The sequence below is a fragment of the Mytilus edulis genome, chromosome 3, assembly GCF_963676685.1.
Source record: "Mytilus edulis chromosome 3, xbMytEdul2.2, whole genome shotgun sequence".
NCBI classification, from domain to species: domain Eukaryota; kingdom Metazoa; phylum Mollusca; class Bivalvia; order Mytilida; family Mytilidae; genus Mytilus; species Mytilus edulis.
In genome coordinates, this window is record NC_092346.1 from 74,387,106 (window position 1) to 74,401,656 (window position 14,551).

The 14,551-nt window shown below is 31.3% G+C and overlaps 2 protein-coding genes across 2 annotated transcripts; one reads left to right on the top strand and one right to left on the bottom strand.

Annotated features, from left to right (window-relative positions):
- Positions 1 to 77: 77 nt before the first annotated feature.
- LOC139517405 (N-alpha-acetyltransferase 80-like) lies at positions 78 to 8,494 on the bottom strand. Its single transcript, XM_071308391.1, has 5 exons — positions 8,353 to 8,494; positions 6,595 to 6,728; positions 5,796 to 5,871; positions 2,040 to 2,166; positions 78 to 503 (listed from the first exon to the last, which is right to left on the bottom strand). Exons 1-5 carry the CDS (start codon positions 8,442 to 8,444, stop codon positions 180 to 182), a joined length of 753 nt encoding a protein of 250 aa, XP_071164492.1. The 5' UTR covers positions 8,445 to 8,494; the 3' UTR covers positions 78 to 179.
- LOC139517404 (damage-control phosphatase ARMT1-like) lies at positions 8,451 to 14,174 on the top strand. The gene is made up of 5 exons (XM_071308390.1): positions 8,451 to 8,586; positions 10,571 to 10,676; positions 11,451 to 11,686; positions 12,487 to 12,649; positions 13,360 to 14,174. Exons 1-5 carry the CDS (start codon positions 8,549 to 8,551, stop codon positions 14,107 to 14,109), a joined length of 1,293 nt encoding a protein of 430 aa, XP_071164491.1. The 5' UTR covers positions 8,451 to 8,548; the 3' UTR covers positions 14,110 to 14,174.
- The last annotated feature ends 377 nt before the right edge of the window (positions 14,175 to 14,551 follow it).

A 14,551-nucleotide genomic window follows, 5' to 3' on the forward strand; every position in this document is an offset into this window, starting at 1 on the left:
CACTCAAAAATATACCATATGATAGGACAACTACTGACGAGGTAGCTGACTTTGAACAGGCACATCATGAACAACAATTCAGAAATATAACTATCCAGTAATTTAAACAATGATGATAAATAACATATTGCACAGGAACAATCAAGATTGAGGAATTGTTTTGAGTAACACTATTATTGTCAAGTTATATTCTTTTTCATCCATGATATTTCTCTTGGATCCCACTTCGATATATCTGAGTCAGTGTTAGATTTATTTCGTATTGTATGGTCAACTGGTGGGTTAGGTACCACAGGAGGTAGTGGTGGTGGTGGAGCAGGTGCACTTGGTGGTGGAGGTATTGATGGAGCAGGTGCACTTGGTGGTATTGATGGAGCATCCAAAGGGCTTGTCAATGATGATCTGGCCAATGCAGTTTCACTAGTATTGTCTTTTCTTTTTGTATTTAATTTTTTTTGTTGACTCTTATCGTCATCTAATGTTGCACCTGCCAGTTTGTTCAACTAAAATAAAATAAAATAAATAAATAACAATTAAATAACTATAGGCTCTAAATAGCCTGTGTCACTAACCTATATCTTCAACAATAGCAATTTTTTTGTTATTAAAAACACCTTTACAGGAAAATAACTACAATAACATATTGACTCAAGATATCAGCCATGATGGCTTATTTGTAGATCTTGTCTTGCTGATGATTTTTCCTAATAAAAATTTGTCTTTTACTCAAAAAGTTTACAAACTAATCATGTTAATAGACACAAAAAAAATGATAAAATTTGACATTTAAGGGCAATAACTCATATAAGTAGTCGTTTGACAGTTTTGATGCTAATTCACAGCTGGTATAGATTTAAACATTCTCAACATTTCGGAACCTGTCAGATTTTCTGTATTCATAAAATTGAGAATTGAAATGGGGAATATGTCAAAGAGACAACATCCTGACCAAAGAGCAGAAAACCTCTGAAGGTCACCATTGGGTCTTCAACACAGGGAGAAAATTGCACTGTTTTCAAGATAATAGACAAAATTTGCATTTTAACCTCATGTTGTATTTTTAGCTATGTCAGCCATCTTGATCATGGAAACATTTTTTTAAACAAGATACCCAAATAATGATTGTAGTCAAGTTTTGTTAGTTTTGACCCAGTATTTTCAAAGAAAATTTTATAAAAGTTTATATATGAAGAACAACGACAACAGATGACAGACACCATATGTTGAAAAAAAAAATCACTTTACCTTTCAGCAAGGTAAGATAATAATGAAATTATGCACAGATTCTAACCATTGCCTGATCAAGGAGTCACTATCAGTCATGACTAAACTTCACATTTTGCATACATGTAAACAACAATTGTGTAGTATTGTTCTGATCTACTCGAAACTGGCAAGCATTTCATTTAGATATAGAAAAATAAAACACTAGAAAAAATTGAACCAGTTATGATCACAGATGATCCAGAACATACGACCAGTATTTTTGCTTCATTAAATTGTGCTAAAATTATGAATGTCAAGCAGAACTTTCATTTTCATTTTCACATTTAAACAAAAGATCTTAATTTTAAACTTAATTAAGGGGGCAGCACTCGAAAAGTAAATGTCTAGCCTAGGGTCTTGGCTCACTGCTTACTAATGCTGACAATATATCGACCGAGTATAAGATTGGGCAGGAAACCAAGCCAGTTAATGTCATAATCTAACTTGACCTGTGAGCTGGGTGTAGTGTTCAATCCTTAAAAGATATGGTCAGACAGTACTTTTAGTTATATCCAGAAATTTAAAACACACTGAATACTATTACATTTAAATAAGGGGCATAACTCTAGTCAAAGTATTCAAAATCAAACCTGTTTAAATGATCCATGACATTGTGTTCAAATTTTAAAACAAAGTTGGTAAAGTTGTCCATGTGTACTTTTACTTATCATCTTGAAACCAAATAAATACATAGTATTATTGGTAAAGTATAACTGTTGGAGTACTCTTCTAATCAAGTTATCTTTTTATGTACCAATAAATAAAATACTTACAAAGCTATCTGGTATATTGGAAGGTTGTATTCCACAACTGACAACTGGTTTACAAAAGCTGTAACCCACATGTTGATAAAAATCTTGTTTATCATGAGTACTGAGATACATTATCTCAAATCCTTCACTGAAAAATGATGAAATAAATACTTAGTTATTAAAATCCTGATTACTTTAATATTGAAAGATTGTAGGCATTTTCACAAAGAAATGTAACCATAATATTTGTTTATATTTCATGAACAGGTAAGTTCAACTGCTGAACAATTTTAGTGTCATGATAATCCATACATATACAATCCAGTGGCAGATCCAGGATTTTAGATTGTTTGCACTTATATCAGAAAACCTTTTAATTGTTTTAATCTTCAGTCATTAGAAGGGAACCTCAAACACCCCTCCCCTTGGAATCTGAAACAATCAGTTACAACTAACCAGCTCAACTTGAAAAAACAAGAGGCTGTCACAACGACAGCAAACCAGATTTATTAACATTTATTTGTGTCTTGCCAATATCACAAGAACCATAACTGATGAACAGTAGAAGTCAAAATCAACATTATTGAACTTGACCTCCACATTTTGTCATCAGTAACAAAATATTAAAATTTGAAAAGCTTTGGTTGAACAGTTCATGAGTAAATGCACGGTCACGACTGGAAAAGCCATTTTTCAATCTTTGAAGAACCATAACTCCTGAACGTTAAAAGTCAAAATCGTCATTATTGAACTTGACCTCCGTTTTTTTCATCAGTAACAACATATTAAAATTTGGGAAGCTTTGGTTGAACAGTTTATGGGTAAATGAATGGACACGACTTGAAATGCCATTTTTCAATCTTTCAAGAACTATAACTCCTGAACGGTAAAAGTCAAAATCGTCATTACTGCACTTGACCTTCATTTTGTTGTCAGTAACAACATATTAAAATTTTTAAAGCTTTGGTTGAATGGTTCATGAGTAATTCTAATGCAATTATTTTGTAACAATTGTTTTGATTGGATTACAGCAAGCGTAAAATTCTCTATCTCCTTGTCTGTAACTAAGGAAGCCGACATTTTGAATTTCGGAATGTATAGACATGTTATTTCTACAATAATAAACAAAAGACTCACTTGTTGCGCCTAACTAAAAATCTTCTTTTTATCAAATTTTATTACATTCTGAAGCGACACAGAAGCCAGAAAAAGCCCGGTGTTTATGTTTGACGGCGGAAGCATACCTATGACGTCACGTAGTGTAGGGACCAAAGAAGATAACATCTTTTCGCGGAGTTTTCTTTAATGAAGATTTTACACTGAAATTATGATTGAAATTTAATTATGAACTTGTTTTGCATTAGAATAGAGATAACTGTATTGTATTTGAAGCTTTTCGGACGTCCATCGGTAGTTTTACTGTCGCAAATACCCGTTTACCTGTCTCCGCTCCGCGTCGCCAGGTAAACTAAATTTGCGACAGTAAAACTACCGATGGACGTCCTTAAAGCTTCAAATACAATACAGTTATCTCTTAAATGCACGGACAACATTTGGTTGCCGACTGCCCGCTGTACATCCCCAAATCAATAACCGACATTTTTGTCACAAAAATCCGGTTAAAAATGTTGTCACAATATTTTAATAATTTATATCTTTTTTTGATAAAATCTACTTAAATCTTACTTAGAATATTTAGTTCTGTTAAACAAATTTAAAAATATTGTTTAAAATTATCTTAATTGTTTACAAGACACACCTAATAAATGCACTAAAATGAAGAAACAATTCTCCGACAAAAATTGTTTATTCTGGTAAAGATGAAGTTCAATGACCACATTATAAAAGATTTCTTTTATAATTCATTTTTAATGATATTTATTGTACTTTTGATTCATTCATTTTAATGGGTACTGTACAAATTTTCAACTTTACCCACCCCTATACATTTTCTATATATTTTAAGACAACAATTGAAACTGCTGAAAATCAGTAAAAACAACATTTAAAGGCCAACAACTCCAAAATTGGTTGTCAAATGTTCAGAAATGATTATTCTCGTCATGCTGATAATTTTTGCTATAACAAATTAAAAAAAAATTTAAAAAAAATTATGCATATGTTTTTTATAACTATATATATATAGTTTTCATTATAAAACTTATGTACATATACTTTTTTTAAAGAACATTCTTTAATTTGTCCACATCTAGAAGAAGTTTACTTTTTTTAATTGTTTGCTTCCAGGAAGCAATTCACCGAAACATTTTCCGCATGCAAGTGACCTAAGCGTGACCCTTCTCATAAAAATCAGGTGATTGCAATAGGCATGGATCTGTCATTGAAATAAACTATTAACTGATTATACATGTTATACACTTGCTCAATATCCATGCTTCTTTGTAGATTGTTTACAATAAGATGACAATTGGTAAACTACAGCTTCAAAACAAGTCAATTAATGAGCTGCCATATTTGTTAAATAGTAACAGACAGAGACAAAAAAAAATGACAATTATACAATATTTTTGTGTAAGAAATGATAAAATCTTGCATAGAAGACTATGTTTATGATATATATAATACATGCATTGGTTTAAGAATTGGATAAACATTTTTTTCAACAATCCCTCGTTTCATATGACTTCAATATTGTTCCTACAATTTTAAAATAACAGCAAAAGAATTTGAAAAAAATGTATAATTCAGGGGCAATAACTCAAAAATGTGACATTTTTTATCTGAAATTTACAGGGTTAACACATTTGTAACAGATCTTGTTGATGATTTTTTTTTTTTTTTTTATAGCAGCCAAAAACTAAAATATCAATATTTTAGGGGCAATAACTCAAAACCAGGTTAACAATTTTTCTCTAATTGCTATAGATTTAGAGATATTAGCCAAAACTGTAGCTTTACCCCTTTGTGCTATATTTAGAAATGGTTGCCAGGTTAGTAGATCAATCTGGACTAAAAATAACTTTAAAGTTAAGATCCTACAGAAGAAAACAAACACAATTTTTTGGGTCAAAGATTGTGAAAATAAATGTCAAGTTGGCATATATTTGAATGGTGAGTGGAATAAGTTTGTTAGAGTCTCTAGTTGTTTCTTTGTGCACAACTTTTAAATAGATGCAAAATGATTTTTGTGTGACCTTTAGATAAGAAGTTAATACAGTGCCAATCCTATAATATAAGACTCCGCAGGTTCATTTCATTTAGATTAAATGTTTTTTATCAGATATTTTTTTTTACTGTCAATGTTGAACCGCAAACGTTGAGTGTAAATGATATGAAACTGCAGAGTCTTATATTATAGGACTTAATACTGTGCCCGATATAATTCTTCATTTAAAATCTGTCCTTTTTTTTTCAAATTGTACAATATTTCATGTATGTTAATAAATTTCTCTATATCATTTTAAAACTTATGATAAACATTTGTTATAAACATGGTAAAAACAACTTAACTCTTGCTGCCGACCGTTTTTCAAGGTTGCATTTCATATGCCGGAAAATACGACAGCTCAACGTCTGTGACGTAACATGCCAAACAACAACGTCATTCGATATATGACGTCACGACAAAATGACCACTACATTTGGGACCAATTGGAGAAAAACATAACCCTGTTTATTCTTCCGTATTTTAATTGAAAGAGATACAGCATTGATAAGAAGCTTGCATAAATTTATCCATGGACATATGTGTCCCTCCGGCACTGCCGGTTTGGACATATGTGTCCCTCTGGCAGCAAGAGGGTTAGAGCCAGTTACCTTCTTGCAAAATGTTCTGTTTCTTGCATTAGTAGTTTTCCCAGACCTTTACCTCGCAGGGACCTCTTCACAACCACTGAAATATTTCACTACATATGATTATCTTCATATTTTTTCTATACAATATAATGTCTGTGGATTATTTTAATATTTTAAAATTATTAATTTATGAACATATTCAAATTCAATTCATACCAAAACAGGTACTATAGTAATAAAAAATAATCAAGAAAAAAGATGAAAAGTTGTTGGTTGGAAAATTATGTAAATCCTATGGATCTAATAAATTTAAAAAAAAAAACAACACTTATTTGCCAGGATCATGCACAAATGCATCTAAATATATACCAAAAATATTTGATGTCTCTTTTCATTCTTCACAAGAAATAGTAAATTAAAAGTCCTATAAGCAGAAGTAAAATATAAGGTTTGCACATGACTTTTGTCGAAAAAAAACTTCATTTTACAAATCTTCAAATTCCAGTCCAGTAGAACGCAGTAGAATGCTATGAAATTGCCACGTAATATTCTTTTTTTAAATACGAAATTCAAAGGAGAAAAACATTTTTATGTTTTAACATATAAATTACTGATTTTAATTAATCTTAAGATGTATGATCATGATGATATCACATATCTATGCATGTTTTAAAGGCTGTTGAAGACTACTTAGATGGTTTACTTTTACAAATTGTGACTTGGATGGAGAGTTGTCTCATTGGCACTCATACCACATCTTCTTACATCTATGACTCGTCTTACAAAATGTTGCTAGTACATGTGAAGGAAAAGTTGTTACCTGATTCAACAAAGCAAGATTTTTCTCTTCCAACTACAATAGCCAACCGACTGTGACCAACAGGTATATCTTCATCGGTGACAAGAACTAAATTTACAGGATATTTATCACAGGATTTTTCCAAGGAGTGGATTCTAAAATATAACAATTCAAATAGTTGAAGTTGTATGTTTACATTTAAGAATTTTCTTATGTTTAAGACTCTAGTTTTCCTGTGTTTGCATGCATGCCATCAATATTTTTTTCCAATGTAAATATCCTCTCCAATCTCCATATATCCTGGAACTAATTGATAAATTACATCAATTAGTTCAAAATACATCCAATTTTCTAAGTTTATTTAATTAATCTATTATAATATTCCTGTATCAAAGTTGGTAAAAATTGAAGATTAATATGAAGAACATTATTTAACTTGACCATAAAGGTACATATTTTTAAGTAAATAAGCTTCAGTGTGTTAGACAAATTCAACTAAATCAATTGGATGTTGGATGTGTACTGATGATTCTTTAGGTTAATGATTTTTTAATTTTAAAGTTGTTTTGGGGTTTTGAGCTTACTGTCATTAACTGCAAGAAATTACTCTTACATCTGTATCTTAAGATTTTTGTTGTTGTTATGGATGTATAAATACATGTACCCTGTCAATCATTTCCTTTCTGTGTTTTTGTTAAATTTTTCTTCTTTCGATGAATCTGATGGGTTAAGTGTTTTTTTAACTATTTTCAACCTGATTTTCAAAAGAAAAATCACTTATTGATTAACCACATTTTTGAAAGAAAAATTGGTTATTGATTTGGGGATGTACAAAATGTATCACAGACGGGCTGCTGCCAAACAGTGTCCGTTCATTAACATAAAAAAACACTTTGACAAAATCTAATCAATTTTAAATATGTTATTTGCTTTGACTAAATGAATGTCAAGTTCAATTTTAATGTATTTTTAAAACTGAGTTGTAGACATTTCAATAGCAAAATTAATTTGAGTTGTTTCATTTTGAACAGAAATTTATGATTTATTTCTATGTCATTGGTCTCTTGTTTATTTTGAGTTATTTCCCTTGACAATGTACTTACATATTGGCTATTGGGCTATAATAGGTAAATGTCCAATTTCAAATTTTTCAGTTCTTTGACTACATTCATTTTGTGTCACAAACCTGCACTGTACTGTCAAATATTCAATCACAATCCAAATTCAGAGCAGTTTTAAGCTTAAATGTTGTGCGTCATACTTGATCAACTGTTCTGGGTTTCGACATCTGCACGAAAACCAGTATTTTCTTTCACCCTAACAGGTTCTTTAAAAGTTTGTTTTTATGTTACACCAATGTCCCAGATCATAGGGAGGGTTGGTGCTTTCAAACAATTATAACCATGCCACATTCTTTTATATGTGCCTGTCCAAAGGCAGGAGTCAGTATGCGGTAAGATTTTTTCTGATTGTTGAAAGCTGTGAGGTTGCTGTTTATTGCTATAATCAGTGACAATTAACTTAATCCTCCATGTATAAATATAAAAATTGCAACCTCTATGGATTGATTTTGTTTAAAAAAAAATAAGAGTCTCACTTCACATGAATGAAATGAGTGGAAATAAAACAGATTAATATCAAATTACTAATAACATACAATAAATTTTCAAAGTTATTATCATATTATTGATATATTATACATTTATTTCTTTAAATATAATGTACATTCTACTTTCACTTTACAGTTACTTATTTTCGGTATTTAGCCACAACACGCACCTTGCAGTTTTACTCCGAGGCCATTCTTCGTTTAATACAGAGGCACATTCTTCTAAATACTGATTATGTTTATGTAGTACACATATATGCATACTGTAAAAACTGTTTTGTATTCTCAACAACTTCTACAGAAACATCCTTCCTTCAAAAGCCTCGACCCGAGAAATCAACTAACAAGGGGAGATAACCACACGCAATGGATGTGCCACCTCCACTTTCTGCAGCTGACAAAAAGCAAGTTTGACGACGCCAAGGATTATTAGAATCCTAGATAACACTTATTCGTTAAAGTTTGCATTTTACAACTTATAATAATTTATAAATTCATGTCTTCTAAGTATGACTATGAGAAAGGGGCGTGTTTATTTTATGTAGCTGCTGCATCTGGAAATACGATTTCAAAATCTAGCAAAAATAAAAGATCATAAAAGCTAATGTATGGGGTCTCATTAAGGGGTTCTAATCCCGGATCTCACTTACTGTTTTGTCAGATTCCTGTATCCCATTTACACTATGCACGTAAGCAAATATCTTTTTTTTTGTAATTTCCCCTGTCCCGACTAGACTACATTTCCCATTTCACAGCACAATAATTTGATTTTCATGTGTCATGCTTACAAAATAGTCAATCCTGTGTCACGCTTACAAAATAGGCAATCCTGCATCACGCTCACAAAATAGGCAATTCTGTGTCACGCTTAGACCCAATTTTAAGAGCTTAGCTCTTTGTTTTTATCCATAACCTTGTATTGACTATTGTCAGTCAGGGGACTTACTTAAACAAGTGATTTTCTAAATCACTGATTCAAGTAACATTATTTCCATAAAGGTTGGAAGTTAGAGTTGTCTTTCTTTAAAAATCACCTATATTTAAGTATAGTACAAATTACTCACTTAAGAAGAAGTGATTTAATATCAGTTTAGCTTTAAATATAGAATACTAATGATCCAGGGACTAATTATGTTTCTAAACTTATCAGAACCAACATTTGTGTTGTCTATGATGACCAGGTCATTTCAGGTGATGACCTTGTACTGAATCTAGGATAATGACATAAAAATCACTTGTTTAAGTATCAGACCTCAATTTCCTTCCCAAAAATCACTTCTTTAAGTATCATTCTTTTAATAACCCCCACTAATTTCAACACCCCCGAACAGTGAAATTATTATCGCGAACAGTAGAATTTTATTACATAATCTGAAAGATGAAACCTTGAACTTCACAGGAAAAATACTCCCACTGCTTTTAAGAAAGTATCAGTTCATTATGTAAAGCCATTATTATAGCATTTTTTTCAACTAAAATAGAATTTTCAGGTAAATGATAGCATCAATGGCATAAAACTTGCTATGTAAAAGAAGCAAAAAGTTCATATTTTTTAATTTTACTAATTAAAAGATGTTATTTAAACCTATGTGTTTAAAATTTTGAAAAAACTACAAAATCCCAATTTGTGACAAAACCTCGAATTTGCTACTCAAATAAGTGATTCAAAAATTCACTTTTTTGAGCAAAAAAAGGTCCATAAAATTATTTGCCAAGCTCCTAGCTCTCAGCGAAAAATTTGCCCCCACTGTCAAATATCCTAGAAACGCCCCTGCAATAGTCAATATCATTTTACATCACACTGAACAATGCTGAAATGCTGAAATGCTGGTTCTTACTTCTTTGTTCTTCATTTCAATCAAAAGAAAAGATTTATAAAAAACACAATACATTTGTAAGGTTTTCGTCAGTATTCATTTAATTCATAAATGGGTTGAGTTGGTACACCTAAACTATGTACAGTTTAATTCTTTTATTCAATAGTGGGGCGGGCTGGCTGACTTTAATTCAGTGGTATTAAATTCCTGTCATAAGTGGGATGAGTTGGCAGTCCTATATTCAACAGGTTTTTACCCGTTTTCATAAGTGCATAAGTTGGTAGGACTAAATTCATCGAGTAGTAAAAATGTATGGCCAAGTAGCCACAAGCATGCAAAACTAATTTTTGATATGTATATGTATATGTATTTGAACTGATGAATTGTATGGCCAGTTATGGTAATTACAAAACTTTCTGGCATACAATTGTTCTCAACCACAGCACTATTTAAGCCAAAAGAAAGATAAATATCAATACACATTTTTTGTCACACTACAAATACAAATAAAATTCTCACAAAAGTAAAGTTTATTCTTTAAGTTAATAAAATATTCATGTTTTAATTTCAGTTCGTTTGCCTACCCCACAATCAAGGAAAGACTTCCTGTAATTCTAGCCAAGATCGCTGATACTCTGTATAGAACCAGGGATAAGATCAAAAGTCAATATCAGGAGGTAAGACTCTGTCTGACTTATTACATGTAGTTGAAATGTTTAACAACAAAATTTTCTTTAATTAAAGACAAACCAACTTATTTTCACGAGCAATTTATTTTTGCAACTTTCACAAGTAGACTATGTAATACTTGGATAATTTCTACACTTTAAACTTACAGAAGTTAAACTACAAGAAGTAAATTAGAAAATCACAAAATTAATTAACCGTGAAGTGAACTTAAAAGGATGAAACATGATAAAAAGTTGTTTTACAGTATCATATATTCCTATTGAATAAGCAATTTCCAATCTCTCATTTCATTTGCATCACCGGTAATGTTATGCTTTTGTACAATTCGAGGAAAGTTCTGTTTTGCATTTTAAAGAGAATTTTATAAGCTTCTAGTTAATAAAAGTGTATTTTTTTGCTTTCTTGTTTTAAAATTTAAAAGCTTATGAGTACATGTATTCATACAGCCTATCTAAAGCCATCCCCTATTATCCACTTGCCTGCAAAAGAAAGTGGTTTATATATACAGTTTCTATTGAATAAACATCTTTATTTCAGTAGCTAAAAAATAAGAAATTAAATAAAATGAATCACTTTCTGATCTCTGTAAAAAAAAATCAATGTAAATTCGCAGTAGGAATAATTCAGGTTTTAATTTGGGGCAGATATTTTTTGCAACCAAGATGTATTTACATTTAGCATGAAGTTTAGTGCAATGTACTTTCTCATACCATGGTAATATTTGTTAACAAATGAATAAGACTTAGTATGACCTTTTTCAGGATGTAAGTGAAGAATTGAAAAGTATTATAGGATCTTGTTCAAAGCTTAGAAATGAAGTACAAACCAATAAAGTAGCTGTACCTTTACAAGACAGTAGAAATGATACACAGGTATGGAACCGGTATCTTCAGGCAGCTACAGAGAGAGAAGGGAGTCCTCCTAGTTGGTTTAAATCTGCATGGCTTTATATGGAATGCTATATGTATAGAAGAATTCAGGAATCTGTTGAAAAGTGGTAAATGTTGAACTTTTATAGAAATTATAGATTAATGAATATTGTAAATTATTTCTAATACAAGTTTAATCAAATTTATGTCTAAGTTTACATCATCAACTTTTTTAGACAAGTTTTAAAAATATTTCCAAATTTACTAGAGGCATTAAGTTGGTCCATACCTGTGTACATACGTCGAAAAATTAGTTTTCGCTCTTCCAACTTTAATTTGACCCACCAACATATTATAAAACTTATTTACAATGCTTATTACCATAAAACACAGATCAGGACACCAACTTTGCCATTCTTGAGTAAGAGTTATGTCCCTTTATTACGTTATATTCAAGCTGGAGCCTCAGTTGTGTCCCAGTTTTCCCCCAATACCTTCTAGCACAACACTCTTTTATACATCTATCTCCCTGTTCCTGTTTGAAAAAAGTTAGTAAAGCAGTGGTCTTCAGCAAAAATCAAAAGTCAATTCAAATTATGGTGTTACATTGATGGCTTGAAGGTATTGCCACAACCTAATGAATTTTATTTTGTAGTTTATACAATCACTGCAGAACCTATATGGGAAGAAGCATTTTAGACAAGGGTTGGATAAAATAAGATGATCAAGATGGAAGGATTAATGAAATTTAAATACCTTTTGCTTTATGATCTAGTTCCCTTTGCTTATAAGCTTTTAGAACAATTCATTTGGGTAAGCAGAGCTTTTAATACCTCTCTGATAGTTACTAATTTAAAGGAATGTAAGTAACCTTAATTTCCATTTAGTGTCAATTGACCTACTAGTATTCAGATTTACCTAATTTCAGCAATATGATGAAGGAGTTTGATGTGTTTGGAGAGCAGAAAGAGAAATCTTTTACAGATTCTGTGTATCCTACTGAAATAGTAATGATGCATCTTCTAGAAACACAACAGAAGATTAAAGAGAATGAAGAATTAATACCTGAAGCTTTCAAACTGTTTTTAAAGGTTTGTATAATCAAGTCACCTCTTGTTCATTTTCAGGGTTAGGAACACCGGAACTTATTTTCTTTGCTGTCTAAAATTCAACATTGCTTAAAGTTTGGTTATGGGTTCTTTTTGATTAAAACTTCATTTATGACACCTTCTTGACAGAAACACTGGCCAATAACATAGTTATAAGGTATGAATGGTATGGTGATTTTACGTAATGGCTGATAAATTAGCATTCCAGTGTAAATATGTCTATTGAAAGGTCTCTGAGCTCAGCAATTTCAAATGTCAAACCCCCAATTCCTGCTTGCAAATACCTTGACAAAGATTGGGGTATGCTTAGCAAGACAACACTTGAATAATTGTTGTAAATAATGTTTTATCTATGGTATGTCAAAAAGGTAAAGCTTGGGAAAGTGTCACCACCACTTGATTTCAATTGTATTAAAAAAAAGTAATGGTGAAAAGCCTTAAAGTGGTGCATCTTATCAACTGCCCATAGCAATATGCTGAAAACGAAATGATTGAAGTTAATATTTCAATTTGAGTGTATTGCATTTTATACACCTTGGATATACATGTACTATTAATGGTTTACTTTTACAAATTGTGATTTGGATGGAGAGGTGTCTCATTGGCACTTATACCACATCTTATATATCTACATACATTTTGAAATGATACCAGCCCCTGATTAAAATGGATTTTTTTTAATTCTAAACTAGGTATGTCTATGGGGTAATAAATGTGACCTATCAATATCTGGTGGAGAAGATAACGCCCAGACATCCTCACCATTAGAACAGCTAGATAAACTAGAACCAAACATCCTGATTAATGATTCTGATGAAGTTCTAAATCATCTACGTAGCAGGAAGTGTGAAAGAATAGATATCGTATTGGACAATGCAGGGTTTGAATTGATATCAGATTTGTGTTTTGCCGAATTCCTTTTATCTGCTGGCTTATGCTCAACAATATATTTACATGCAAAAGCATTTCCATGGTTTGTTTCTGATGTCACAAAGAAAGACTTCGATTGGACTTTACAAATGTTAGGCCAGATAAATCATATTGCTGTTAGTAGCTTTGCTCAACTTTGGAAAGAACGATTAAATAACAATACATGGATTTTACAAGTTGATGATTTTTGGACCTTGCCTTATGATTACAGCCAAATGGAAACCTATGCTCCAGATTTATACCAGTCACTCCAGAAGTCAGACATGATATTTTTCAAAGGAGACCTTAATTATAGAAAATTGTTAGGCGATTTAAAATGGCCATTTACATCATCATTTGAGACATGTTTACGTGGTTTCTATCCTGCTCCATTATGTGTTTTAAGAACCAGTAAATCTGATGTTCTTGTTGGATTACCAGAGGGTAGGGATGAAGAAGTTATGGCTCAGGATAAAGATTGGCTTGTAAATGGAAATTGGGGAGTGATCAATGCTTGTCTGAAAACTAAGTGAATTTTCATTAATGGTATCTTTTGATATTTGTGATTATTTATATTATAAAATATTGTTTTACTGTATGAATATTATTTTTGTTCGATTTGCATTCCTGTCTTTATTTAAGATGATAGAATTAAAAAAATCAATTCATAAAGTTTGAAACTTGTATAACAGTTTATCATTGCAGAGTTTCTTACTTTTCAATAAAAAGAGGGAAAAACATGTAAGCAATTGCCATCATTTTGCATCACTTCAAATGCATCTTAACTTTTATGATTCTGTCAACTCTCTTGAAACTGCAAGGTTAAGTGAAAGGTATTACAAAAAAATTAATCATTTTGTTAAGTTTGGATGAAAAGCATGGCCATAAGGGGCAATGCTTGATTATCAGGGGTCAGTCACCGTCAGTCAGTGTTTAAATATTGTCTCTGGAACTACAAAATGAAACTTCTTCATG

Excerpts from the sequence above, each read along its gene's own strand:
- LOC139517405 (XM_071308391.1), bottom strand. The coding sequence starts at position 8,444 with ATGCATATATGTGTACTACATAAACATAATCAGTATTTAGAAGAATGT. Across the intron at positions 6,729-8,352 it reads CCTCGGAGTAAAACTGCAAG|AATCCACTCCTTGGAAAAAT; the intron begins GTGCGTGTTGTG and ends GTTATATTTTAG. Across the intron at positions 504-2,039 it reads CCAATATACCAGATAGCTTT|TTGAACAAACTGGCAGGTGC; the intron begins GTAAGTATTTTA and ends ATTTTATTTTAG.
- LOC139517404 (XM_071308390.1), top strand. The coding sequence starts at position 8,549 with ATGGATGTGCCACCTCCACTTTCTGCAGCTGACAAAAA. Across the intron at positions 8,587-10,570 it reads CTTTCTGCAGCTGACAAAAA|TTCGTTTGCCTACCCCACAA; the intron begins GCAAGTTTGACG and ends TTTTAATTTCAG. Across the intron at positions 10,677-11,450 it reads TCAAAAGTCAATATCAGGAG|GATGTAAGTGAAGAATTGAA; the intron begins GTAAGACTCTGT and ends GACCTTTTTCAG.